This window comes from Mchenga conophoros, linkage group LG23 (genome assembly GCF_057382185.1).
Source record: "Mchenga conophoros isolate Kocher_MC1m ecotype Shallow Benthic linkage group LG23, M_conophoros_male_GT1.1, whole genome shotgun sequence".
Taxonomy (NCBI): domain Eukaryota; kingdom Metazoa; phylum Chordata; class Actinopteri; order Cichliformes; family Cichlidae; genus Mchenga; species Mchenga conophoros.
The window spans coordinates 10,550,765-10,575,249 of record NC_140547.1 but is presented as its reverse complement, the minus strand read 5'-3'; the positions used below and the strand labels follow the sequence as shown (position 1 = coordinate 10,575,249).

At 43.8% G+C, this 24,485-nt stretch overlaps 1 protein-coding gene across 8 annotated transcripts in view; it reads left to right on the top strand.

Annotated features, from left to right (window-relative positions):
- Window positions 1–24,485, top strand: part of patj (PATJ crumbs cell polarity complex component) — a 92,914-nt gene that overhangs the window by 51,398 nt on the left and 17,031 nt on the right. For all 8 annotated transcript variants that reach the window (XM_085265803.1, XM_085265800.1, XM_085265804.1 and 5 more), the window contains exons 29-30: window positions 12,961–13,157; window positions 13,677–13,768. In XM_085265803.1, coding sequence (XP_085121929.1) covers window positions 12,961–13,157; window positions 13,677–13,768 — 289 coding nt within the window. The remainder of the gene's footprint in view (window positions 1–12,960; window positions 13,158–13,676; window positions 13,769–24,485) is intronic.

Here is a 24,485-nt window from a genome sequence, read left to right as displayed (position 1 = left end):
TCATCTCGGACACACACACTGATCTGTGTGTGATATTTAATTGTGTGTCAGTGTGGATGCGTCCTCGATTGTGTGTTGTCCTTAAATCATCGTCTTTGAGCAGAGATGTGTTGTTGCTAACTGGACTGGTCCAGGCAGATTAATGCACCCTTGTATTGCTCATGCTGTAGGGACTGGACTTCCTTTTAGAGACAAACTGGTCGCTGTACTTTAAATCATTACGTTTTGTGGGGATGAGCTGGTTTAAAGGTTGAGTAATTCTGCAGGAAATGAACGCAAGTCGATGTGATGTCCCCTGAAGTGATGAAAATGGGACGGTGTGTGTGCAGCAGGCTGAGCTGTTGCATTGCAGTGACCTCCAGGAGCTACTGCAGCACTGATGCACACAGCTTGAAGGAGGATGCTCTCTGCAGCTTTAGTGTCTTTCTTAAACTGCTTTCAGACATTAGAGGTGACAGTGCTGCTTTATAAGCCATTAAAAGGGCCGCTGGTTTTAAGACACAGCATTATTGTCCCTAATGGTTTTATTCAGACGGGCTATGGCTGTTAGGAAAGAGCCACTCGATAGCCGTCTCTAATGAGCACGAACAGACAATAGAGGAAGTCATATACAGGATTCAAAGCTACATCTGATGTAAATGTGACCCGTTTACTCTTACAGGTCGTTAGGGTGTTTGAGGGAAAGTGTTAAAGAGCTGTCCACACAGGCAGAGGCCAGCAGCAGAGCACCAACCAGAGGCCATCAAATGCCAGCAAGTTTCAAAGAAGACGGCCAAATTGATGGTTGCCAACGGCTCCCATGGCTGCTTTTGAACAGCTGGCAGCATAAAGCTCACTATATGTAATAAAAGCAGACTGTGAGTGCATCGTTAAAGCTGTGCTGTTCTCAGAAAAGCCAAACTCAGGTCTGGACTCTGATTTAGACTGAACAGACCACAAACCTGATCAGACTGCTTTTTTCTGTGTGTAAAAAATCGGTTAATGGTAGCAGATACTTTAGCTCAGGCTGGTGTGGCTGTGCACGCTTGATCTCGTCTCAGAAGCTGAGCAGGGTCGGGCCTGGTTGGTAGTTGGAGCTGGAAATACCAGCCTGTCTCTGAGATGGCCATCCATCCCTGAGCCCGGTTCTGCCGGAGGTTTCTTCCTCCCCACTGTCGCCAAGTGCTTAGGGGCGTCTGATTGTTGGGGTTCCTCTGTATGATTGTAGGTTCTTTACCTCACATGATATTAAGTGCTATATAAATAAAATTGAATTGAATGAAACCGTTAAGAACTGCAGAGCTACACAGCTGGTTAGATATGTTAAAGTTTTAACATGGGATTTGGACTGACTCACTGCTGCCTCTGCTAGACACTAGAGGGTTTGGCTTCCTGTTTAAGGTTTGGACTTTGATAATTGGTCAGAACAGTGTGTTGCTATCCATCCGTGAAGCTGCATTATTCATTTTTAGTTTTGTTTATAGGAGCTCCAAACTGTAAAACGTCCACTTAGATTTAAAGTCTGTGAATCCTGAAAAGCTTGAAGCGCTTGGCGCTTGGAGCTCCAAACTGTAAAACGTCCACTTAGATTTAAAGTCTGTGAATCCTGAAAAGCTTGAAGCGCTTGGCTTAAGGGTGAGAAAAATGAATAGTAATGCTGTCAGGCAGACCTCAGAGAGAAGGATCATTAAAAGCCTTCATTCATTCCACTGCTGGAGGCACTTTAATGAATGTGGCGTCCTTCCTGCAGCTCACTGCGCCTGCAGAGCATTTTCTTTGTGGATGTTGTCATGTCCACAGTCAGGTGGATTCAGGAACAACGCGGGAGCTTGGCAGGGAGTCGGGCTTTGTGCATCTTCGTTTCCAGCAGCTTTTCCACCTGAGTTCAGCCTCACGCAGGTATCTCTGTTTCCAGCACACATCCCGTTACTGGCCCATTATCAGCACAAACACACTCCTGCTCGTGCGTGACGCATCAAAGCCAGGAGAAGCTGCAGCAGCCGCCTGTCTGTCTGTCTGTCCCAGAGGGCGCTGGAATAAATCAGCTGATGGCGTTTCCTGCTTTTAATGCCAGACCTTTGAAGTGTTCAGGTGGAGCTGAGCCTCAGCAGTTTGTATTATTGGGTTTTTTATCTTTATTGACAGCTGGCTGATCATGGACAGTGACAGGAGAGGTCTGTGATGTGTAAAAACAGTGAACAGTTTGAACATCCTCAGCACAGATTTAAGACCAGGGCTCTAGAGTGCGACCAAAATGTTCAATAGTGCGACTAAAAAAACTTTGAGTAAAAAAAAAAACAACCAAAACTCTTCGTGTGGTCAAGACACACATTATGCCCCTATCATGGTCTAAACCAATCAGAGATAGCCAGGGGCGGGACCTCTCTGATTAACCGTGGTCCAGTTGAAAGTGCAGGTGAGTAGCTTGAATAAAGCGATATCGATTCATTAAATCCTGAATCGACTTTTAAATATAAATGTATTTTGCCAGAAACGCCAGAATCTCAGGTTAAAGCTCACAAAACTATTTCAACAACCACCAAACAGCAAATAAGGTCAGGTAAACTGATTCCACACAAAGACGTAAACACAGAGTGCGGACCCGACGCATCAGATCAGCTTTCTCTTTCTCGGCTTTCTCACCCGACGGCCCGTACACGGACACACCGTCGGGGCTGAAAGCCGACAGCTCACTGATTCTGATGCGTCGGGTCCGCGCTGTCTTTACGTCTTTTTTGCGCTAGATTCTGAGCTGCAGGTTTCGTCTGTCTCCAACCAAAATTCACCGAGCCAGTAGCAAAAGAAGCAGCATACTACGCTTCACATTTGATAAACATCGTCATGAATTCCCTCTTACTTTTGCTATTTTGCTTCCACCACGATAAAATCACACTTCATGCACAGCTCTCTCTCTCTGTACTTCAAGAACAGTTTCCCTTCTCAAATCTCTGTTTTCAGCATTATTCATTCACTTATTACCCACCAGTCCACCGTTGTTTACAGCGCTGTCGGCCGCTGTCTTTCTTTTTTTTCTTTTTACTTAAATGACCTCGGACAAGAAAGCCTAATTTCTGCTGTTCAATACTGAAGAAATTCAAAATTTTTAAAAATATGCAAAAATGCAGAATATTTTTAAGGTTATCTGCTATGAAAAGCCAGGCCAGCAAAATCTCCTTCATGTTTTCTGTGTTTTATTCTCAGTTACTTTGACACAAAGGCATCTGCTGTGATGCTCACATTTCTAAAAAGTCTCATAAGTGTCAGTACTGATAAATGATCAGAGTTATAATATTTCTGACTGTCTGAGGCAAAGTTGAATCGAATCGGGACCTTGTGAATCGGAATCAAATGGATTATAGAAATCAGTGATGATACCCAGCCCTAGTGAATAGCCTAGGCCCGACAGAAGTGGATGTAGCTGTGGGTAATGAGAAAAGATAAGAACGATTGATAACCTCTTTTTTTTTTTTTTTTTTTTTTTTTAAAGTTAAGGCCTGATCCATTTGAAATTCATAGCCAGTGCTCTGACACGGAGCCATCAATCACTGAACGCTGAAAAAGCACAATGTATCCAGAAAACACATTATATGTCGTGATAAATGCACTGCCCAAGTGTCCCCTCTCCCCACAGCGGCAGGCAGCAGCAAACAGGTCGTCAGATGAGGCCGATGTGATGATTAAGTTTAATATTGTCTACAATATTGCCAAAGAGTGCCAACGCATTTTAAGCACAAGCACAAAATTGTTAGTTAATCATTTACAAATCAATATTGTCTGTATGGACATCAATTTTCTCCCAAAAAAGTGCACATGTAAAACTGCGGTGTTAAGCGATACGGTTGAACAATTTGGGTGCGCCTAACTTTTGTGCTGGTGTGCTTAAGTTAGGCGCACCAGTACAACCATGGCAAAGATTAGTCTACAGCCCTGTTTAAGACGATACTTATTTTCTGCTTGGACAGAAAACGATGATAAATGATCACAGAAACATATTTAACATGGAGTCCTTTCCTGCAACGTCAGCAGAGGAAGTGATGAAGCCAAGGAAAAGGCCTTTTAACCAGATGGGCATCGGTAATTCAGGTGCATCGTTTTAAAGTGGTGCCAGTTAATCATGGCGTTTGGCACAGAGTTATCAGTCCTTTGTTTGCTTATAGCCCAGCTGGATTTTATGATCTCTGCAGTCACAAGAGACTCAGACAGCTCAGTGAGGTTAAATAGAGCATGTGACTGAATGTTGACGTTTCTGTCTTTGGTGGAAACCTCTACATCATTTCCTTTGTGTCATTCACGGATTCAGGTGGTGATTCACCTGAAATCTACGTGAATGATGTGTGTGTGGTTGGGTGGCATTAGTTTGATTGGTGTGTTAAGTGTCACTCAGCTACAGAAGCTGTACTTCAGCTCATATGTTAGACAGACACGATTCTAACGTGCAGAAATAAAACGCACAGTTTTTCATTTCGTTCTTTATTTGAATTTCTTTATTTTCTGTTTGTCAGCCTTGAGAAACTCTTGCACATTAAACTGGGTTAGGCGAACACGTAAAGGCTAAAGAAGCTTACCAGTGACGTTTTGCCAGATCTGGGTGTGGGTGCCGAACCAGAGTGCAGCACATCACACTTCATCAGCCCCATCACTGGGTTCAGTTAAAATAATCCCCAGAAACAGGAAGTCATATTTCAGAAGTGCTGTGTGTATATGTGGGTCTGTGTGGCTGTGTGTGTGTGTCTGTGTGTGTGTATATACGTGGTCTGTGTGTGTGTGTGTGTGTGTGTGTGTGTTCAGTAACTGTGTCTCACCTTGCTGTCACCTTGTTCCTGCACAATGGTGCAGGTTCAGGTACCACTATCAGTCTGTTATTGGTCGGATGCTGTTACGTGTCCAAACAGCTGTTGTGGAGTGAACACTGAGATGTGATTGGCTGAGTACCTCTTTGTAGACACCGAGGGGTAAAGTGCTGAACGTTAACACGTTGTTATTATTAGTTAACGAGATTCCGATTTAATTGTTCATCTTCCGGATCAGCTGCTGACATCTTTGAGGATAAAAGTGATTCGACAGCTGTAAAAAGGTTCTAATAATGAAGGCAGCGTTTCACAATACAGCACACACCACCTCCACATGACCCGCACGCTTTGTCTAATTTAGCTGACCTGTTGTATGTGTTGAAGGAGAAGAGGAGTGTTTCCACCCTCAGATACACGTTAATTCATTTACTGTAGTGTGTGTGCAGATCCGACTCGCAGCCGGCTGTGAGATGCGGACATCCAGAAAATAAAGTTGATCTCTGCAGCTGCGATCGACATCGCAGAAGTTGTAAAAAACCTAAAATGACAGGAAAGGAAAAAATAAAAATAAGTGAAGAAGAAAACGGAGACACACACACACTGACAGGACGTAATGTTGTGCAGGTTGGCTCTAAAAGGCTTTCAGGTGTGGATGGAGCTGTGATGGCTCTCAGGGTGCAGCACTGAGTTGGTGCTGCAACAGGCTGGTGTGACTCTGAGACTGTGAGCACTGTTACTGTAGGCGGGAAAATGCTGCATCATTTAGGCACAAATACAAAGCGTTACAGTAATCTAATGAGAGGAATAAGGTGTGGCCGACCTGCGATGCTGTGAGGATTGGAGCTCAGGGTCTTGATGGGCTCCTTTGGGTGCCTGTAACACCTGGGCGTGATTACTGTGAAATGCAGACATCAGTAACACCTTCAGATGTGCATAATTTACATTTGATCTGTTTTCGGACACATTTCTATCTGTGATATTAACGAACCAATACCCGAAGGAAGTGGATTTCTGACGTGGTAGAGCTTCACTGTTCACTTTGCTGTCCTCCCTGCAGGTTTTATTATGGACTCACGTTTGTGCACTAAAGTAAAGATGGATAAATGTTGTGCATGTCTTGTTATTCTCCCCTGATTGAAGCGTGTGGGCTGAGAGTGGTGTGCATGGGCACAGTGCCACACTGACTTACCTTTGAGCGAGCCAAGGTAACACATTACAAATGTATCCACATGAGCCTTTACTGTGTGATATGCAGCAGCAGACACACTCACTTCTGCCTTTTCCTGATATTCCTCAGCATTTTATCTTATTGTTGGAAACTCCTTTTAAGACTGGGCTGGACTGAAATGGTCACATGACCGCTTTTGATTACAGGATAGGGCTGAAATCTTTCAGGCATTTATCTCGTGCCGGTATGACAACATGTTCTCCTACTGTTCCAGCGCTGAGAGTAGCCACTGTTCTTTCAGTCAAAGGTCACACACACATCTGCATTTCCATTCTCATCATCCAGCTGCTGCACGCCTGTTTTTTCTGTATCACGAATGTTGGCTTGTGTCATCACACCAAAGTCTTCCTGTTACTTCGGCTCACGTGTCTGTTCAGCAGCGTCAGGTCCTGTCGTGTGCCTGCTGGGTTTTAGTTTTACGGATGATGTGAAATATTTGAACCAAACAGCAGACACACACACACACACAGTAAAGGGATACCAAATTCAGAATGTGTGTGTGCACTGATTTACTGTGACATGTCACCTTGCTAGAAGCACACACAGATTCAGATTTTGAATCTGACACCCCGTCACGCAGGATTTTGTGTGACAGGTTGTCACTGCTGTGTGTGTGTGTGTGTGTGTGTGTGTGTGTGTGTGTGTGTGTGTGTGTGTGTGTGGTCACTGCAGACAAACTGGACCACAGTGCTGTAGAGGAATGGTAATGTGGATCATGTTGAGCTTGTATTTGCTTTTTTACGCCTTGTGCAGCCCTCACACTCTGATGAACGCATCGGGGGGCGGTCCCTGAGCCACTGCTGCCGTTAAACTGGACTAAACTGTCCTTGAGGACTACAGAGTGTTAGAGGAAGGGCGGAATGAAAAGTTTAAAAAAATGGGGCAAAAATCAGGTCTCATGGACCCAATAAAACCAGGTTGCAGGCTCTGAAGAAAAGTGATAGAGACAAACTGGAGCAACATTCATGAAGTGGAATACCACACTGAGGGGAACGCCACCATCCTGCTGTGTGTGAGAGAGAGCGAGAGAGAGAGAGAGAACCTGCTGCAGGCTAGAGCGACAGTGTTCATCAGTGTGTGACAGTAGGGCTGCTCAATTAATCGAATTTTAATCTCGATTACGATCTGGGCTTTCAACGATCATTAAAAATGACTGAGCCGATTATTAGCCCCTCCCTTGTGCTTTACTCTCGCGCTGCTCCGTGTGGCAAATCGAGCGCACCTCTCTGCATTTCGAACATGTGTCACAACAATTAAGAGCAGCGGTCTCCAACCTTTTTTGCGCCACGGACCGGTTTATGCCCGACAATATTTTCATGGACCGGCCTTTAAGGTGTCGCGGATAAATACAACAAAATAAAACTAGTACCGGTACCGAAAAAAATAAAATTTATTCATAACACACGTGAAAAGACCAAGGAAAACCGAGTAAACGATAAAAACGATAACAAAATAACGCTGAAAACCGATAAAAACCCTGAAAACTATACATTTCACACCTGAGCCTCAACTCTCGCGGCCCGGTACCAAACGACTAACGGACCGGTACCGGTCCGAGGCCCGGGGGTTGGGGACCGCTGATTAAGAGGACCCGAGGGAAGCTCGGAAAGCTAAGCAGAAGTTATTTGGAGAGGAGAGTGACTGCCGTTGGTTGAAAAGAGAGGTAAAAAAAAAAACTTCAGTGGTGTGGAAACATTATGGTTCACGGAGTCAGACGTGGATCAAGTAGACATAGTGTGTAAACTTTGCTACGGTGTTGTAGCTGCACCACAGAGCAACACCGTAGCAAAGTTTACTAAACATAGATGTTTACATTTTTCATTTATTTTTTTATATTGCAAACATTTGCACTGTTATCAGTATTTGCACACTATTTTATATTATTTTTTGACAATCTTTAAAGTCATTATTCAATACATTGTTATTGTTAAATAAAAATCGCCAAATAATCGAGATCTCAATTTCAGTGAAAATAATCGTGATTATCATTTTTGCCATAATCGAGCAGCCCTATGTGACAGTCGGTGCTTGGTGCCATCACGCTGAAGGCAGCCTGTGTGCTGCATTGATATATTGATATGCATGTGCGCCGTCTTTGCAGCGCCCCCTGTAGTCACAGTGTGTTTTTTGGCTTGGAGTGTGTGTGTGTGTGTGTGTGTGTGTGTGTGTGTGTGTGTGTGTGTGTGTGTGCACACAAACCCTTAAATCTACATTTAAGCTTTTATGACCTGCAGTTCAGGGTCTGCATAAACTTCCTGCTCACTTTCCAGTAGAAGTAATGATGACCACTTCGGCAGGTCACATTCACCCACCTGCCCATCCTCTTGTTTTTATCCGAAGCTGAGGTGGGAATGGTGTCATATTCCACATGGATTTTTCCTGAAAGTGTGCTTGGCCTCCTCCTGAGGGATCCTCAGCTGCTTTCAGCCCAGATGAGATATAAAATCTCTCCAATGACTTCGCAGTCTATCTCCTCCCAGTCCTCCTCCCCGAAGGGTGCCATGATTAGACGCTGCACCACCTCTGCTGGCTCTGCTCAGTACGAAGAAGCAGCTGAGCTTCTTGTAGTCCATGCCTCGTTCTTTCTTTCCTTACCCAAAGCGAATAACCATGGGTGAGGGCAGCACCGCATTCTGCCTCTGCTCCTCCCAATTACTCATGGACGACTCTTTCCCAAACCCGAAGAAGGAGATCTGAATACCTGTGTGATATATTTTGAAATGTTGGGTAACCACTCCATCTGCCTAAAACTAGCTTCTTTAAAAACACTGAAGTGTGAGAAACTGTTTTACTTTAATTTATAATGAAGAAAAGACTAAAAACTGATATTTTTCTCTTGCTGGTTGTTTAAAAGCTGCAGACTGACTTTTCTGTGACCTCAGCAGGAGGGTGGAGCCTCATCCATAACAGATATGACAGTGATGAGAGGAGGCACTGGGTGAAGGTGGGTTGCAAAGTGGAATGGAGATGTGCAGCAGCTAAGTAGGCTGACCTGCTGGGTTTCTGAACTTGATTCAATCTTTTATACCTTTTGGACAATTTTTGCTGCAAAATCTTTCCACCATAAATGAGGCGGAGCCCAAACTCACCGTCAGGGTTCTGAGTCTATTTAATCATCTGGATAATGTCCTGTCTGTGACACGTAGCTGCTGTCCCATCGTCCACCACCACGCACCTGCAGTCCATGAACTGAGTCTGAACACCAAACTCTGAGCTGCATTCTGCTGCTTAGATAAACCATTTCAAATGAGTGGCCAGAGCAGCGGAGTGGAAGTGGTTAATTAATTTGGTGGTTTCTGTGCTGCGGGCGTAGGGCAGCAGTTTAGCTCCTTATGTATTTTTAATAGATTTCTGGCAGCTGAACACATTGAGCCTCCTGAAGGAGAGCTTAACAAGACATCCTGTCATCCTGACAAAGAGAAGCACTCCCAACAATTTAATTCACATTAAACACACAATAAAAGGTGCGCCTGCTCCTCTTCCTGACACGCCTCCATCATCAGAGCAGCAGCCGGTGATGGAGGCGCTCCGTCCTTCAGCCACCTCTCCTCACCCCGAGAGGCATTAACACCTGCAGTTACCTGTCACATTAAAGCTATTAATAGCTCATTAAATACACACACACACCTGCCTCCCGTCTGAAAACTGTTAGCCTTTGATTAAACTGTGTTTGCGTGTGTATGTGTGAGATTTTAATAGCATGGTAGTGTGTTTTCTGTAGATATTTTTGTTTTCCAGCTTCACACAGACAAATGCAAAGTTCTTTTTATATTTAGTGTTTTATGGAAACGCTGCAGGGAAAGTCTGTGTGCAACTATAGACTGTAAATAGAAGATGGACATTCAGACACTCTGCTTTAGCATTTTGGCTGTGACCATATTTGTGTGAGAGGATGGGGTGCTCACAAAGCTCCAAAATCACAAACACAGTGCAGAGGTCCCGTTCAGGTGAAGCTAGCAGACAGGTAGCAGCTACAGTTACCTGTGTCACCATCCACCCGTCACTCGCAAAGGCCACGCCCCTAATACCAAACCACACAATTTGTGTATCAGGCTGTAAACATGTTTGTTTCTGCTGTGACATTTTAACATCAGGTCTGTGGAGCCTGACTCACTGTTGCCTCTGCTGGATGTCAGAGGAGCTGCAGTGACCTCAGGTACCTGAGGTGGCGTGTGAGGAGCTAGTGATGAGAGCGGGCTCTTCTCGGGTCCATGTATGAATGTAATTCAGCTGTGGACGATATTTTGGGGTGGCTGTTTGCCATCTCAGATATTTCCTATGATTCTCGACGTGCTTAGCTTCATGGCGTTGTGTTAAGTCGTTTGTAGCTGAGTGTGTGACAGCTTCTTCCGATCAGATCTTATCTGACCTGGTCGTTTGAGTCGATGCCACAGAGGAAAGGAGGCGTTTGTGGCAGCTTGTTTTCCTCAGAAAGTGCTCTGACAGCAACATGATGATTAAAAACAAGCGCTCAACTTGTTTCCAGGCATGTCTCAGAGAATTTCTGCTGCCTCGGGCCCCAGAGCCACAAACACAGGACGGGTCTGACCTCCTGCCCCCTCAACAAGCAGGTTTTGGTGCTTGAACCTGAGCAAACAAAAGGAAACAAAAAGTGCTGCAGGACTGATCTCCGAGTCTGACACTGATCATGGTTCTGATGCTGACAGAGGCCCATTTACATCATCATTTTAAATGTATTAAATTACAAATACTGCACTCTCTGCCTTCGTGGCATGGCAGCGTGGCTTCGGTAAGTACCAACGCGGTCGTGACCTCACCGGGTTTGCTCGGCTGTGAATCAAACTTTATACGCAGTGTCTCTGGCTGCTCGCAGCAAACTGAGGCAGGCTGAACCAAAACACCAACTAAACTCACCTGTCGTGTGTTATAACAGGAGCAGGCTGCAGCCCGGCACGTTAAACTGTTCTCAGGTCAATGCTGAGGTAAAGCATGACCTTTCACCTGCTTTAACCAGTTCTGAAAGTTTACCCAAAATGCATTTTGTGAATGATCGTACCAGTTTCTTCAGACTCTGGTTCAGCTAAAGTGCCTGATCATCAGCACAGCTGACGGTCATGTTCTTTGAATGATCCTGTGAGCAGACGGCATCGGTCTGCACTCTTTAATGCTGTCATCGTCATCATCTCATGGCTCCTCATCCTCACCTCCCTCCTCTTCTTTGCGCTGAAGCTAATTAGAATGAACTTTTCTGATGATTTGAACCTGGACAGTCTCTCCTTCAGTGTCACCTCCCTTTGCAGCTTGTACAATTAGTTTTAATGTCTTCAGTTTTGTGCTTCCATGTAAAAACTAAAGAAAAACGTCACGTTTTAACTGCAGATGTTTTACGTTTTCTTTGGTGTCACAGGAAGCCGCTGATGGTTTGCTGTCTCAGCAGACTCGGTGAACGTGACATTTGAAATGTAAAATTTGTCGAATGTCTCCTGGAAATCAAGTCTGGTTTCAGTTATTCTCCAGTTTGAAGTGATTTACTGGTTTTCAGTTTATCTCTGATAACTGCAGTGACCTTTAAATCCAAAAACACAAAACCCTTCACATCTTCAAAGCGGCCACTGATTCTGGAAAGGTCAGTAAGTACGAAGAGCAATAATTAAAGGCACGTTTGCTGACAGTGGAGGAGTTTAGTCTCAGCTGCAGGTTTCCTCACCCTCGCCGTTTGTTGTTTCTTTCACAGATCATTAAACTGATTTTTGTTTGACACCAGATTTGTCTCTGCTTTTCTCCTCGTCTCATCCTCCCTCCTCTCTGTTTCATAATTACCTCCTCACCTCGTTACTCTTCTCCTTCACATCTTAAATGCTCCTCTTTGTTCTTCTTTCTTCTCTCCTCCCCTTCTGCTCTTGTGTTTTGGATTTCTTACTCACTTTCTTTCACATTTTTCTCCTCTTCACCTCCCCCTTCATGCTTTTAATTTTATCTCCTCCTCCCTGTCTATGAGCCAATCCGAAAACCGGGCTCCTGATCACTGAGTGAATTTGAGGCATTATTTTTCACATGTAAGTGGCTTCCTGGGAATCCCAACAAATACAGCCATAAACCTCTATCAGTGCTCGGACTCTTTGTCTTTTAACTGCTCAAAAAGATTATGCACCAGCGTAGGGTCTGAGAGTGCATCCAAGGATTTCATCCTCATACCTGATGACAGTCAGAGTGCTGTTGCCTCACCTGCAGAGGTCTATGTGTCTCTCCATGGATAAGCCTCCCCAGACCAGCATAACGTTCTCCACAGCTTCTACAGACCCTTTCACGTCTATCACATGTGCTCAGGGTGAACCTGCTCTCATCTGTGAACAGCACAGGGCATTCTATGACAAATGTCAGTCAGGTCCACGGTGCCGTGCAGTGAGCGCACTAGAAGGCATCGGGCCCTCAGGCCACCCTCATGAAGCCTGTGTCTGGTTGCTTGTTCAGAGACGTTCACTCCAGCGACCTGCTGGAGATCCTTTTGTAGCCCTTCCAGTGCTCGTCCTCTCCCTCCTTGCACAGAGGATCAGATTCCGGTATTGCTGATGGGTTAAGGCCTTCTACGGCCCTGTCCGGCTCTCCTGGAATCTCTTCCATGTTCCTGAGACTGTGCTGGGAGACAGCAAACCTTCTGGCAGTGGCACGTATTGATGTTCCACGCTGGAGGAGTTGAACTACCTGTGCAACCTCTGTAGGGTCCTGGTATTACCTCATGCTACCAGCAGTGACACTGATCTTAGCCAAATGCAGTCATAAAAGACGAGGAGGGGAAAATTAAAAACATTCCTGGTTTGGGGTCGTCTCATTGTTGCCCCTCTATTGCACCCCCCTCTGATCCTTACCTGATCAGATCAATATCCAGGAATTTAAGTGACTTGATGATGTGCTCTGATTAAAAAGTGTTTTTGTGAGAGGTGTATAATTTCTCATGTTGGTTGTTCTCCTCTCCTGGTTCTCCTCCTCTTCCCTGGGCTGCAGAGCGGTGGTGTGAGCGTTATGGAGACCTGCGAGGGGAGCTGCTATGCGTGGAGCTGGAGAAGGAACGGCAGGGTTTGGGCCTCAGCCTGGCGGGGAACAGGGATCGCTCCCGCGTCAGCATCTTCGTGGTCGGGCTCCATCCCGGGGGGCCGGCTGCCCGCGATGGGCGCATTCAGATTGGAGATGAGCTTCTGGAGGTGAGAAGAGTCCAGATTATCATTTTACATAAATTACATCAACCACAGTGAGAGTGAAAGCATGGCGTTCATGAGAGATGACTTTAATCATGTGTGAGGAATTTGGTGCAACATCTGCAACATCTGGGCCATCCTTTTTTTTTTTTTTTTTATAAATTTGTTTTTGTCAATTATGTCAAAGCCTCATGCAGGTGGCTCTTCTACCTGCAGACGAGCAGATGCATCAGACTGAAGAGAAAACACTTGAGTGCAGCTCTCAGGTCGATCTGGTGTGTGTGTGTGTGTGTGTGTGTGTGTGTGTGTGTGTGTGTGTGTGTGTGTGTGTGTGTGTGTGTGTGTGTTGATATAACATTTTGTTTCTTGTAGTTCTCGGGGACCTTTCAGCGGTCTGCCGCTCTGAGGACACATTTACTACTGTTGTTGTCTGTCTGTTTGTATTCAGGAAGTAATAACCCTCCCTCACTTTCAGCACCTGTGGACATCAGGTAACTCGTCTCCACCCCTCTGTCTGCATTTCAGATTAACAACCAGATTCTTTATGGGCGGAGCCACCAGAACGCCTCAGCCATCATTAAGAGTGCCACCTCCAAGGTGAAGCTCATCCTGCTCAGGTAGGACTGCAGTGCATGGTGGGAAAGTCTGAGCATTTAAAAAAGGTTCCATACACAGTGGCCTGCTGCGTTATGGAACCTTTTGGTTATTAAACTAACACTGGTGCTGCTACCAGTGTTAGTTTAATAACACTAATAAGTAACATTTTTATTCAGTCAACAAAAAAAGTCATTTTACAAATAAACCTTTCAGTGTCTGATTCAGCAAGCTGTGGTCTCTTCCTCCTGTTACAGCAATAAAAAAAACAAAAAACAAAAAATTAAAATTTCATATAATTAAGTTAAATAATATTTGATCTCACAGCAGCTGAAACAAACAGTAATAATAAATATCAGTAATAATATTTCATTTTAAAATAATTAAAGCAATATTTGTGCATTAAGTTGTTAAAAATTATTAAAGAATTATTATTATTAATAAAGACTTCTTTGCAAAGCCGTCTGGTGAGCTGCATCAGACCCTTTGCCCGGTTTCCTGACCTAAACACTTCCTGACTCCGCCCCCTTTTTTATCCTGTATAGCGTGTTCTATTGCTGTGTGTCTTGATTGTGAATAATATCATAGTTATTCTCTGATGCTGTCGTTCATCCACAAAAATATAACCTTGTGCGTCAGTGAGAAGGTCTGTGCAGGAAACTCATGAAGAACAAGCTGTTTCTGTTTCCTGTCACTGCATTCTCTGCAGCACATCATCAGCTGATGCATACTGAGCATGCTCAGCTGAGTCTGAGGAAAACACAGCTGCATTCCCTTCAAAATAAAAGCTGCTTCCTGATGTGGAGGATGACTCCCAGGCTGTGGAGATGAAGCTCAAAGCATCCCAGAGCTCAGGCTTTACCACAGCAGGGACGGTGAAACGCCTCCTTCACACTCACTGAGGAGTCATTTACGATCCAGGGAGGAGATGGGCAGATTATACTCCTCGTTCCTCCTCCTCCTTCCTCTGCAGATCCATAAATGATCTTTTGTGATTAGCAGCTTTGAAGCAAGCGGGTGTGTTTAAGTCCAAAGCCTGGCTCATGGAGCCGGGTTAGCACTCCGTCACGCAGATTTAAACCCTCAGCCTGACAGGATGAAGACCATCGCGCTTATCCTCCTCTTTCTGAGGAGAGTTTATCCACATTGTCACTCAGTTTCACCTGATATGGGACGTGACGGAGCTGTAAGTGGATCAAATTATCAGCACAGGAGAGATGAAAGGGAGGAGATGGTTTCAGGTGAATGTGCTCAGACTTTAATCAGCACAGATTGTTCATGTTTGAAGTGTGAAAAGCAGACGTTAGCTTTGATAAAAGGAAAAATAGGATTCAACTTTTTGTCTGCAGCCCTCATTTCGACAGGATGTCAGAGGCAGAGGTGAAGAATGAAGTCCTCACTGTTCTCTTCTAATTTAACTCATCAGTTAAATTCAGCCATCAGAGAAACAGCAGAATGAGAGACACTTAAGTTGAAATCCTTCTCTGAGCTTCAGGCCGTACCTCTCTCCAGGTTTGGTGAGAGAAATTTGAAGATTTTGATTGGAGGTTACTGATTAGCGGGTATATCTGTGAGTAAGGCTCTCATGCACTCTTTGATTTGATATTCGCAGAACGACAAAAGTCGCAGATCATTGACTGCTCACATCCCAACCCACTCTCATTGTTCCCACTGCTTCATACCAGCCCCAAACCCAGCGTCCCCACAGCTACACCTCAGCCCACTCCCAGCATCCCCACAGCTTAATCCCAGCCCACACCCAGCGTCCCCACAGCAACACCTCAGCCCACTCCCAGCATCCCCCATAGCTTCCTTCCAACCACTCCCAGCATCCCAGCTCACTGCCATGTCCACACAGCTTCTTCCCAGCCCACTCCCAGCATCCCCACAGCTTCATCCCAACCTGCTCTCACATCCTCACAGAATTATCCTAACCCACTCCCAGTGTCCCTGCAGCTTCATCCCAACCCACTTTCAACACCACCATAGCCTCATACCAGCCCACCAGGTCAAAGCAGCTCTGACCTCCTGAGAGGGAGCTGCAGTAGATCAGCGGATTTTCACTTCCGGATGTTTTTCTCTGTATGAGATCACGTTTACATGGTTTCTACATCATGTTGCTTTTAAGACTTCCTGACTGTTATATGATTGGCAGATTTATCACACAGACTCACAAAGACAAACATCGGAGCTAAGCAAGCGTCTCATGGGGCCTCACCCTGCAACATACTTTAATAACGGGGCTAATTCTGCATGAAACTGTAGCAGAAAAACAGGAAATATTAAGCTGCTCATACTGATCATTTAGATGGGGTCAAACCACCAGGTTGATGTTTAGTTAAGATTTCACTGCTGAGCATCTCAAAGTTATTTAATTGATTTTCTTTTTATTAAAGAAAGCAGGTCAATATGAGGTGGATGAAGGTGTCAGTCTGAAGTGTGAGACTGCTAAAGATCTCCTTTACCCCATCTGATTGGTCGTTCACTGCACCCCAGTGTCGGCATGGAAACAAGTAAATCACAGGGAAAACAGGAGATCAGTGCTCACTGAGCCAGGGGAAGCAGCAACCAACAATCAGCTGACTTTGATGTGTCTGTGATGTCCTCATCAATCCACCGGCGCCGGTGTCTGTCACTTCCTGACAGCTGTAGTGTTGGCCTGAGACAGTGATGGAAACGTGTGACTGATGGTCAATCAAAACCCGCAGACTTCACAGGTTTAACGAGACCTGATCGAATCATTGATTTCTGACATCAGAGACGTCTGACGTCAGAAACCTGACTGATACGTTTCACCTGATTTAGCAGCATTGCATTGTTTTATTTTTGTAATTATTCACAAAACTGTTGAGAGGAAGTCTGATGATGTTTCCAACTTAGTGTTTGTGTCAGTGTTAGTCTTCTCTTCTGCTGGTGTAAGACGAATGCAGCATAACAGATAAACCTGACTGAAGCTGTAACAAATGCTGGTCTGCGCTGACTCACAGATATCTATAACACTACCAGTGTTGGTCAAGTTACTTCAAAAAAGTAATTAGTAACTAATTACTGATTACTTCTCCAATAAGGAATAGAATAGAATAGCTCTTTATTGTCACTGTTACAAGAACAATGAAAGGCAGTTTGGCATCTCTCCGTGTGAAATACACAATAGTGTAAGTAAGTATTTACTAGAGATGGACCGATCCGATATTACGTATCGGTCCGATACTGACCTAAATTACTGGATCGGATATCGGAGAAAAATAAAAAATGTAATCCGATCCATTGAATATCACGAAAGCACCTCACAAAACTTGCAACACGCCGTAACTCACCTCAGAACGTTAGCACGTCGGAGCAATATGCATCACGTGATAGAGCGGCTGTGGCATGCGGGACCTGTCGGCGGTCTGGATAGCATGTGGAGCTTCGCTAGCAACCCGGCATTTCATCTCCGACAAAGTTATCCCCGAGAGAAGTAAAGCAAGTGTGTAAGTCCATCTCTGAATGTTTGTAAAGCATTCCTGCGTTAAGCTTAACAAGCGATATATGGAGCGACTGCCTCTTCTCGCTGCTACTTCAATCATGAAACTGCTTAATGATCAGCTGATCGGCTTTTCTGTTGCGAGTCCGTCTCTCTGGTTTGTTTTTGGCCCACTTTGCACCAGAAAGAGGAAACCAGCGGCTGAACAACAGCAGCACGTTTAAGCTTGATCAGCTGTTGTTAGAATTTATTTATTATTACTTTCTACTCGAGGATCTTTTTCTACGTAGCTGACGGCTGGTAACTGTGCAGGGGCGGATCTAGCAAAGTTTAGCCAGGGGGGCCGATAGGGCATTAACAGGGAAAAGGGGGCACAAAGACATACTTTTCTTTCTTATTCTCATTTAAAATGTCTAGCTTTTAATAAATAATTATCCGAATCTTACACCCAAAGTTTTAATTTTATGCAAAATGAATAGAAGTCAATTACTGTATATAGTGACTATTAAGTCTAATATATATACCCTAGTAAGCTATAGTACTTTTTCCTTTGGGAAGGTACCATCTGTGCAGTCTGCAATTTTGTTGAAGAAAGATGTTGAATCTATTTAATATTTCTTGAAAAATAATTGATTTCTGTGCATTTTTTTTTCACACTGCATCAAATTAAGGTTGATTACGTCGATTAAGCATCATGAGGTGGCGCGTGAGGGGTGGTTCCCTATTTTTTATTTATTTATTTTTGTTGTTGCTGGGAGTTGGAACCCTATTAGTTAGGTTGCTTAATATTTACGCTAAGTACTCTTTAAAATACCAGAATAGGGAGGATGGTGTAGGTTTAAGTTTATTAGATTGATCAGTATTGCTGAACTATGAAATTTTTTTTTTTTTTGCATATAGGTATAACAGAATAGCTTTAGTGTAGTTGTTGTTTTAAACTTGAGTATGAACTTATACAAAAAGCAGCAAGATATTTAAAAAAAACAGTTTTGTTGATTAAAAAACACTATATCGGATTCATATCTGTATCGGCAGATATCCAAATTTATGATATCGGTATCGGACATAAAAAAAGTGGTATCGTGCCATCTCTAGTATTTACATAATAACACAGATTTACATTTACACAAGAAAGATATGTACAACTTATTCATACACCTGCATACATACAGATGCACCCATACATACATACATACATATATGTATATATACTAGAGATGGCACGATACCACTTTTTTATGTCCGATACCGATACCGATATCATAAATTTGGATATCTGCCGATACCGATATGAATCCGATATAGTGTTTTTTAATCAACAAAACTGTTTTTTTTTAAATATCTTGCTGCATTTTGTATAAGTTCATACTCAAGTTTAAAACAACAACTACACTAAAGCTATTCTGTTATACCTGTATGCAAAAAAAAATATTTCATAGTTCAGCAATACTGATCAATCTAATAAACTTAAACCTACACCATCCTCCCTATTCTGGTATTTTAAAGAGTACTTAGCATAAATATTAAGCAGCCTAACTAATAGGGTTCCAACTCCCAGCAACAACAAAAATAAATAAATAAAAAATAGGGAACCACCCCTCACGCTCCACCTCATGATGCTTAATCGACGTAACCAACCTTAATTTGATGCAGTGTGGAAAAAAAATGCACAGAAATCAATTATTTTTCAAGAAATATTAAATAGATTCAACATCTTTCTTCAACAAAATTGCAGACTGCACAGATGGTACCTTCCCAAAGGAAAAAGTACTATAGCTTACTAGGGTATATATATTAGACTTAATAGTTACTATATACAGTAATGGACTTCTATTTATTTTGCATCAAATTAAAACTTTGGGTGTCAGATAATTATTTATTAAAAGCTAGACATTTTAAATGAGAATAAGAAAGAAAAGTATGTCTTTGTGCCCCCTTTTCCCTGTTAATGCCCTATCGGCCCCCCTGGCTAAACTTTGCTAGATCCGCCCCTGCACAGTTACCAGCGTCAGCTACATAGAAAAAGATCCTCGAGTAGAAAGTAATATTAAATACATTCTAACAACAGCTGATCAAGCTTAAACGTGCTGCTGTTGTTCAGCCGCTGGTTTCCTCTTTCTGGTGCAAAGTGGGCCAAAAGCAAACAAGAGACACGGACTCGCGACAGAAAAGCCGATCAGCTGATCGTTAAGCAGTTTCATGATTGAAGTAGCAGCAAGAAGAGGCAGTCGCTCCATATATCGTTTGTTAAGCTTAATGCAGGAATGCTTTACAAACATTCAGAGATGGACTTACACACTTGCTTTACTTCTCTCGGGATAACTTTGTCGGAGATGAAATGCTGGGTTGCTAGCGAAGCTCCAAATGCTATCCAGACCACCGACAGGTCCCGCATGCCACAGCCGCTCTATCACGTGATGCATACTGCTCCGACTGCTAACGTTCTGAGGTGAGTTACGGCGTGTTGCAAGTTTTGTGAGGTGCTTTCGTGATATTTAATGGATCGGATTACATTTTTTATTTTTCTCCGATATCCGATCCAGTAATTTAGGTCAGTATCGGACCGATACCGATACGTAATATCGGATCGGTCCATCTCTAATATATACATGCATATATGTATGTGTACGTACATACGCACACATATTTCCACATACACGCTTGCGTATATATACATACACATACATGCCATCTGAGGAGCAGGTGCTTTGTGAGGTGCAGTGTGTGATCAGTGATATTGCACATTGAGAGTGTGTGTGTGTGTGTGTGGGGGGGGGGATGCAGTTGCTACTATAATAATACGGTTATAGAGATACGATGTATAAATAAAATGTAATGCCCATGAGTGCAGTTGTCGTCCAATCAGGGTGGAGGTAGGGTAGCCTGTTTGTCTTTGACCTGATGGACCTGTAGCGTTTACCAGAAGGAAGGAGGGGGGGAGTGAGTGTCCAGGGTGCAAGGGGTCTTGGATGATGATGCTGGCTTTCTTCTGAAGTCTGCCAGTATAAATGTCTCTGTGGGGGGGTTAGTGAGATGCCAATTGCCCGCTCTGCTGCCCTCAGGTCCATCAGGTCAAAGACAAACAGGCTACCCTACCTCCGCTGCAGTTTCCTCTTGTCCTCAGAGTGTGCAGCAGTAAGTCAGAAGGCTCTCAATGGTGGAGCGGTAGAAGTTTACTAGCAGTCTCTAGGGTAATTGGGCCTGACGCAGTTTCCTGAGAAAGTACAGCCTTTGTTGTGCTTTCCCCACCTGGTCCTGGTCAGCCGAGATGTGGACTCCGAGAAACTTAAGGCTCTCTACCCTTTCTACCTCCTCCCCATCAATGTAGAGGGTAGAGTGCTCAGGTCGCTTTGTTCTTCTGAAGTCGATTACAGTCTCCTTGGTCTTGACTGTGTTCAGATGCAGGTTGTTGTTGTCACACCATCACTTCAGATGCTGAACCTCCTCTCTGTAGGTTGATTCGTTGTTCTCGATCAGTCCTATGATGGTGGTGTCATCAGCAAATTTTATAACGGTGTTACTGGTGTGGATTGAAGAACAGTCATGGGTGAAAAGTGAGGATAAGAGGGGACTGAAGACACACCCCTGTGGGACGCCTTCGTTCAGAATGAGGGTGGAGGTGGTGTGCTCTCTCACTACAGAAGTTGATGTATGAGAGTACAGCAGATGTGTGGCCCTTCAAGTCTGATCCTTCAGCAAATACACTCCAATTTGTGTTATTAAAACAGTCTTGTAGGGCCATGGTGGCATCCGCGGTCCACACTCGTACTGTTTTTACAGATGGTTTTTGTCTTTGAATTAGAGGTTTATAACCAGGGATCAGGGAGAGAGAGAGATGGTCAGGGAGTCCGAGATGAGGCAGTGGGGTGGCTTTGTAAGCATCTGGGATGTTGGTGTAAACCTGGTCCAGTGTGTTGTTTTCCCTCATCAGGAAAAATCATGTTTTTTAAGAATCCAGGCAGGACAGATTTCAGGTTTGCATGGTTAAAATCTCCTGCCACGATCACAGCTCAGTCCAGTTGCGTTGTTATCTGTTTATTAATGGAGCGCTGGAGTAGCTCCATGGCTGACTTAGCATTAGCTTGCGGTGGCACATAAACTAGAGATGGACCGATCCGATATTACGTATCGGTATCGGTCCGATACTGACCTAAATTACTGGATCGGATATCGGAGAAAAATAAAAAATGTAATCCGATCCATTAAATATCACGAAAGCACCTCGCAAAACTTGCAACACGCCGTAACTCACCTCAGAACGTTAGCAGTCGGAGCAGTATGCATCACGTGATAGAGCGGCTGTGGCATGCGGGACCTGTCGGTGGTCTGGATAGCATGTGGAGCTTCGCTAGCAACCTGGCATTTCATCTCCGACAAAGTTATCCCCGAGAGAAGTAAAGCAAGTGTGTAAGTCCATCTCTGAATGTTTGTAAAGCATTCCCACGTTAAGCTTAACAAGCGACTGCCTCTCGCTCTCCGGCTGCTACTTCAATCGTGAAACTGCTTAAATCAGCTGATCGGCTTTTCTGTCGCGAGTCTGTCTCTCGTTTGTTTTTGGCCCACTTTGCACCAGAAAGAGGAAACCAGCGGCTGAACAACAGCAGAACGTTTAAGCTTGATAAGCTGTTGTTAGAATTTATTTAATATTTCTTTATACACCAGGATCTTTTTCTACGTAGCTGACGCTGGTAACTGTGCAGGGGCGGATCTAGCAAAGTTTAGCCAGGGGGGCCGATAGGGCATGAACAGGGAAAAGGGGGCACAAAGACATACTTTTCTTTCTTATTCTCATTTAAAATGTCGAGCTTTTAATAAATAATTATCTGACACCTAAAGTTTTAATTTGATGTAAAATGAATAGAAGTCAATTACTGTATATAGTGACTATTAAGTCTAATATATACCCTAGTAAGCTATAGTACTTTTTACTTTGGGAAGGTACCATCTGTGCAGTCTGCAATTTTGTTGAAGAAAGATGTTGAATCTATTTAATATTTCTTGAAAAATAATTGATTTCTGTGCATTTTTTTTCACACTGCATCAAATTAAGGTTGATTACGTCGATTAAGCATCATGAGGTGGAGCGTGAGGGGTGGTTCCTTATTTTTTATTTATTTCTTTTTGTTGTTGCTGGGAGTTGGAACCCTATTAGTTAGGTTGCTTAATATTTACGCTAAGTACTCTTTAAAATACCAGAATAGGGAGGATGGTGTAGGTCTAAGTTTATTAGATTGATCAGTATTGCTGAACTATGAAATATTTTTTTTGTATACAGGTATAACAGAATAGCTTTAGTGTAGTTGTTGTTTTAAACTTGAGTATGAACTTGCAGACTTGCAAAATGCAGCAAGATATTTTAAAAAACAGTTTTGTTGATTAAAAAACACTATATCGGATTCATATCGGTATCGGCAGATATCCAAATTTATGATATCGGTATTGGTATCGGACATAAAAAAGTGGTATCGTGCCATCTCTAACATAAACTGCTATTATTGTGACCGGTGTGAGCTCTCTCAGCAAGTAGAAGGGTCTACACTGAACTATCATGTACTCATGATAGTTCATGAATGTCCTGTCACTCTTAAATCTATTTTCACCTGTTTAGCAGAAGTGGAGCAGGCGGCGGTTTGCCCGTTGCTGCAGCAGTCTTGTCAGTGGGGGGTTTCTCTGTGAATTTCACATTCCCGTGGCAGCATGCGAGGTACTTGCTCAGAAGTTTAGGGTTTTTTACGCTCTAGAAATAAGTTTTCTTCCCACGGAGAGTACAGCACATGCAGATGTTTTTTTTCACTTTTTACGGATTTATACTCAAAGTAAGGTCAGTACTTCCATGGTTTAAACGCTGTATAGTCATACTCGCAATCCATATTATCCATTGTTGATCTGCACATGTCTGTTACCACGAACGTTGCACGTACTTACGTCAGTGTCATGAGACACTCTCACAAACAAAATCATGGTTTAGTAACGCATTAACGCAGCGTGCTTACAGGAAAGTAACAGTAATCTAATTACTTTTTTGCAATAGTAATCCCTTACTTTACTCGTTACTTGAAAAAAGTAACCGTGTTACTTGTAACGCGTTATTGCTCATCTCTGAACACTATGCAGATATTCTGGCCATGATGTTATGTCTCCTGTTTCTTAACGTCCTTTGTTTTTTGAATTTGAAATATTAAAACGCAGCAACTTTTTTATGTTTTTATGATCATCATACTAAATGTAATGTTTCCTTGTGAATATTTTTCTTTGGCTGAATAAATGAAGGAAGCTGTTTCCTGCAGTTGAGTTTGTATCTCTGTGCTGCATTCAGGACTTTTATTCTTCCTGCAGCGTGAATGACGTCCGCCTCTCAGGGTAAACGTGGTCTTTAGAATGAATCAGTATGGCGGAGGAGGGAGAGGAGGAGGAGGTGGTGTGTTTGGAAGAGATGAAGGGACTCCTCCCATGATTCCCTGATCATATCAGTGTTCTGTTTTGACTCTTATGATGGTCCTCTCTCTCGCTCTCTCTCTCTCACGCTCTCTCTCTCTTTTTCTTCCTTCCTCCTGCGGCTCTGATTAAATCGTGTCAGAGCTGCAGGACGTTGGCGCTCTCGCCGTGTTCAGCATCCTCGGACTGAGTGCTGCAGTAATGAGCTCTGAGAATGAACATAAGAACAGGACGAGGACCTTAGCGGCTCCCGTGATGCAGATGGCTCCATTTAATGGCGATGCCTCAAATCCAACGAGCTTCAGACACCTCCTCTGAGGGTTTGAAGTGACGGCGGAGTTGTTCCACATGGCGCTACGCCCTCCTTCGTGTCTGCCGGCTCTCTGGGGGGCGTTGCTGCTGTTTTCTGCTCTGTTACCCGCCAAGCTGTTGCTGCAGTTGTAGATATAATAAATGCGGCTTCAGCCGGGCCCGGTGGACTGAGCCTAAGTTTGGATTACAGCTATGGCCCTATCAGGAGAGGAAGAGGAGGAGGAGAGATGGTGTCACACTGTCTGCCATTACAGCGTTACATTTTCTGTTTACACGTCAGTGTTTAAAACTTAATTCTGCTTTGTTCCAGCCTGCTGTTCCTCTCATTCGTGAGTCAGCTGAGACATGAGAACTTTGCAGTGTGTTGATGTACATAAAGGTTGAATATCATCTTAGGTTTGTGATGTCCTGGCATGAAGTTGAACATTTCCATCATCACAATTTTGCCTTTTTGGGGTCAGATGAATACGGCCTGGATCGTTTGCTTTCTCTGGCCTCCTTTCTGACTGTAACAGGTCCTTCAGTTA